This window comes from Citrus clementina, unplaced genomic scaffold (genome assembly GCF_000493195.1).
Source record: "Citrus clementina cultivar Clemenules unplaced genomic scaffold, Citrus_clementina_v1.0 scaffold_2, whole genome shotgun sequence".
Lineage (NCBI taxonomy): Eukaryota > Viridiplantae > Streptophyta > Magnoliopsida > Sapindales > Rutaceae > Citrus > Citrus x clementina.
Window position 1 is genome coordinate 29,688,141 of NW_006262688.1, and position 5,066 is coordinate 29,693,206.

Genomic DNA, 5,066 nt, shown 5'->3' on the forward strand with positions numbered 1-5,066 from the left:
ATATGCACACCCTAATCCCAAAGCCAACCCCGACCACTAAGGTCGAGTTATTTTACTGAGGCAGCGAAGTCAATGAGACATTAAAGTGCTATTCAATTTCCTCTTTTTGTTCGGTCTGGTTGACCGTTAAAGCCTCTACCCATGAACCCAAAAACCGAGACAGAAAGAAATTTCTTTTCTTTTAAGAAAACAAGAAAATACATATAGTAAATAAAAGACACAAACTGGTACACAGACAATACTGTAATGTCTATTTCATATTTAACGAGATTAATTCAACCATTAATTTTGTCCGAGACTGAGAGTACCGCGTGAGACAACTACATAGAAAGAGCTATCTAGATCATTAGAGAGACAACTCCTGACAAAAATATACATGTCAGTGATTAATCCCATGCAAATTGGTTCATTATGGGACTGAAATTACAATACATTCCACACGACAATGCTGTAGACTCCACCAAATGATCATCAAAATCAAAGTCGGCTCTCTCAAATGATGCATTCATGTTTTGCCCATTATCATTTAACTCATTTGTTATTTTCCCATTTCCCACTTCGCAAACCTTCTCCTGTTGAGCATCAATCATCAATGGCTGCAGCATCGTCTCCTTTCCTGCATCTGTTTCAGTGATTTCAAAGAAGCTGCCACCCAACAGGCCATTATTCTCGTCTATGAGCCCAAATCCGCATGGATTTGCAGACTCCATTGAAGAAGCATGTGGGTTCTGCTCTGGTAAAGTCCAAAACTGATTAGGGTTTTGGTATTCAGAGGCTGGTAACAATGATGAGATTTCATGCAGTATTGATGGTGATATAGAGTACTGTGTAGTATTAATGAGATCAAGAGAAGAAACATTATTAAAAGGTGATGTGAGATGAGGTGATTTAATGATCTCTTTCATATGTGAATCTGCTAAGAAAACCGGTGAGTTTGAAAGCTGAACTTGATGAGGAAGCTTATTGCATGCATTGCTGTAAGTGCTGTTTGTATAAATTTGGGCGCAGCTTGTTGGAGAGATGAGATTGTGAGTGTTGGGATCTATCCCCCGCGCTATGAGCTTCTTTTTTATGCAAGAGTTCCAAAAATTCTTCACCTCATTGTCTGTTCTACCAGGCAAATGCTTTGCTATCTGAGCCCATCTGTTGCCTAAAATTCTATGAATATCAATGATGATCCTTTCTTCTTGTTCTGTAAATGAACCCCTTTTCAGATCTGGTCTCAAATAATTTATCCATCTCAGCCTGCAACTTTTCCCACATCTCTGTAAACCTGCGATATTAGTAGCAAACGAGTTAAGAGAAAAATGGAATGTCAAAGAAGAAAAACATCCTGTGTGTAATATTATCAATACATATACATATATACACCTGCAAGTTTAGGAACAGAACTCCAAGAGCCATGGCCATGGGTGGTGACATGTTTGATAAGCTTCTCGTCTTCTTCTGGAGACCAAAGCCCTCTCTTCACTTTCTGTTTGCTGCAGCAGTTATGTCCCATACTGCCAATTAATTCCCCAAGCTTCTCAATAATTAACACAGGTAGAGCTATCTAGCTGCTTAATTTATCTTTTCTATGCTGCTTCGTGCTTGCTTCTTTGTATCTTTTTCCAATTTTGAAATCGTGAATGATCTCTTCTCTATATATAGTGTGGATGTTTTTCTCTTAAATAATTTGCCTACATTATATATACTTCTATGATAGAGACAAAGAGAAAGAGAGTGGCTAAAAAATTTAACTTCAGGCGTACTCATTAATTGAGAGGAGGACCAACTGGGTATCATTGAGTGTTTCGGCAGCTTCAAATTCAACCATATGAACCACAAACATCTTCATTATTACTTTTCTTAATTAATTTATTCACTGATAACTAGAAGCGAAAAATAGAAAATGAACAATTTGCTTAACTGGAGAAATATTAGAATACATTAAAGGTAATAAGTAGTAAATTATATTATGATATGTGTGTATTATTTTGAAAAATCAATAGAAAAGTAGTAGTTATATTAAATTCAATTACAAATATCATACAAACATTAATTGGTTGTATTACTTCTAATATATTCTACAATTTCTTACTAAACTGATAGGAAAAAAATTTTCCACATAAGTCAAGAATAATTTTTGGACTAATAGTATAAATCTTAGACAACTCTCAATTCTCCAGCTACATATGATGAGAGTGATAAGAAAAATTAATCTCTCACATCTGTCGAGAGTAACTCAGCTTTTTAGCTCGTGCTTCTACAAAAACCCCTGAATTTTGTTAAATTATTAGCAAATAAATAAAGGATGGAGAATGACATTTTTCCTCTCAGAGTTTTCAGCTTTTACGCGAGTTCCCCTCGTAGTTTCAATCATACACTATTTCTCCTTGATATCGAAATTTTATCTGAAAAATTCATCATGGTCACATATCATTCACTTTTTCTTTTTATTAAACTTTTTGACATCATGGGGTAGTTGGGTAATATGAAAGCTATTATAGGAGTAATGGATAAAAGTTGAAAACTGTACGAGGAAAATGTTAAATTTTCAATTAAATAAGATCCCAAAACTGTTATTAATATGAATTTGGATTCCATAATGGTTAGAGGTTAACTTTTTTTTTTTTTACAATCACAATCAATTAAATTAAAATGTTAGCTTTTTTAATGGTTAATAAAATTCACCCATTTGATATTTTGACAAACCTTAGAAAATCTCTACGAAAGTTTATCTAAATTGTTTTCTGAAAGGATTTTTATATTATACGAACAAACAATAAAATAATAATAATAATAATAATAATAGGAAGTTTGATAAAGAAGCAAGAACCTTAACCCCTAGAGTGGTGAAAGCACATTAACATTTTTTTAAAGATTGACTCAATATACATATTAAGAATTTGAGGGTCTAATTAGGTCAATTAAAGTGCATCTTTGTCTCTATAGACAGCCATGAACATGATATTTAAGTGTACCATGATATTTCACCTGTCACAAGGACAGGCAATATAACAAGAAACCAATAATTAAAATACATAGTTTATATATTATTGTATACACTTTTGATAACTTTTTTTTTTGGAGTTGAATTTCTCGAGCCCACTTTTTTTTGGAGAATATATAATTGTTATTTTCTTCTCTTCTTGCTGAGTCAAGTTAATTCGTTGAAATTTTACTTTCTCATGCAAAACTTGGAAGTAAGTTTAATTTTCAACATAGTCTTAGTTAATAAATCATATTAGTCATTTTCTTGCCACTAGGGCAAGTTACATACAATAGATTAGCTAACATAAGCCTATTTCTTATATGAAATTCTATTTAAAATTGTACAAAGGAAATTAATTCTAATTTCTTCTCCCAAGGGGTTTATTGGTTGAGTGATTATCAATCAATTTATTTTTTTTAACCAGTCGAGTTAAGGGAGATAGAGGTCAAAAAAATCAATTTAGCTTACTTTATTTATAGCATGAAAAGATATTATCCAATCTATCTAGCTACCCAAGGAAAAGAGATATGATTAATGGTGGAGGATGAATGATAATATGGCCATTGATTTTGGAGAAGACTTAATGATTCAAAGATAACACAAATCATTTCTTGCATCAAAATTCAACATGCAAATTAAAGCTTTCCAGACAAATAGCTCTCTCTCTCCTCTCTAGAATATGATTACCATCTAATTATAAATTTCACTATACATATAATGTTAGGATGCAAAGTGAGTCACTCATTGGTGACAATTACATTAGTGCATTGATATTGAATATTTAATTCGATAATACGTGTGCCATTTTTTAACTTTTACATGTAGTATTATATATATCCCACATGCAGCTTCTTCTCCACATATTTTTAAATGCGAAATTTGAGGTTGGATCGACTACGTTATTTAATCATATATATAATGCATTGTTAAATTATAGCTAGACATACAGCAGTGTCTATCCACGCATAACCGAAAAATTTTATGCATTTGATTGGTGGAGTGTAATTCTCAAATAAAAATATATATGCACACTGCGTAATCTAAAGTATTTCGACATCAAATAATTATTAATGCAGAAATTCATGTGTCTAGATCATAAAAGAATTGAAGCTCAAATTTATTGCCTAATATTCATTTTCAGCTATATTGATCTTTGTAACTTGTTATTGTCTTATGCATGAATTTAATTTTAACAACGAAAAAAGATAGTTTATGAATTGCCTCTAACGTTTTTTTTTTTTTTTGAATTACATGAGACTAATGCTCATATTACAACTCATATTATATGAGATGTACAACTGATATTTACAATCAGACAATTACTGGGATTAGTTTACATTAATTCTTATATAGCACTGCCAAGATTTTACCCTCTCAAATATTCGAGGAATATCTACTTCACTCACATTTCAAAATGGAGAAGACTGCCTTCACTTAATTATATAATATAATTAAGGAAGGAAATAAGCATCTACATGCATCGCAGGTCTCGAACCGCTACCCTCACAGTTGTGAGTGTAGGGTCCTGGCCACTGGATCAGAATTGCCTCTAACTTTATTCTCATATCCAATGTAAGATAATGCGCCTAGCAATTATAGGCTTGATTCTTATTACACACGAAAAGAAAAAAAAAATGTATAATTATATGAATACAGCCATATGCATAAATTCATGTGAAGTATATGCATATATATTAAATAAATAGTAGGGCATATGTACCCTTTCTTCACTCAACCGTTGCTTAAGGGTGTCAATTTTCTTGGTGTCAACGAAGATGATGATGATTGGTTATATCCGCTTTCATGAGTCATGATTTCACCCCTTGGTTTTTCTGTTATTAAACTATAATTTTTATTTAATTGTTTCTGAGAGGAAATCACGTGGAAAAGCAAAGTAGCAAAGCCGTGACAAGTTTAAAGCACACAGACTTTGTGCAGCGCATATGTGTTCTTCAGACCTTTTAGAGAAATGTCAATCTCTGGTTTCACCCTCGAATCATTACAGCAAGGGCAAAGTGGAAATGTTTCTCTAGGCTAGAATAAAAGAGTAATCATGGAGTATGCTCTTTTTATTTTTCTTAGCTAGAGGTTG

At 32.5% G+C, this 5,066-nt stretch overlaps 1 protein-coding gene across 1 annotated transcript; it reads right to left on the reverse strand.

The window, feature by feature from the left end:
• Positions 1-386: 386 nt before the first annotated feature.
• Positions 387-1,501, reverse strand: LOC18051462 (transcription factor MYB86). The gene is made up of 2 exons (XM_006448521.1): positions 1,372-1,501; positions 387-1,273 (listed from the first exon to the last, which is right to left on the reverse strand). Exons 1-2 carry the CDS (start codon positions 1,499-1,501, stop codon positions 387-389), a joined length of 1,017 nt encoding a protein of 338 aa, XP_006448584.1.
• Between the last annotated feature and the right edge of the window lie 3,565 nt (positions 1,502-5,066).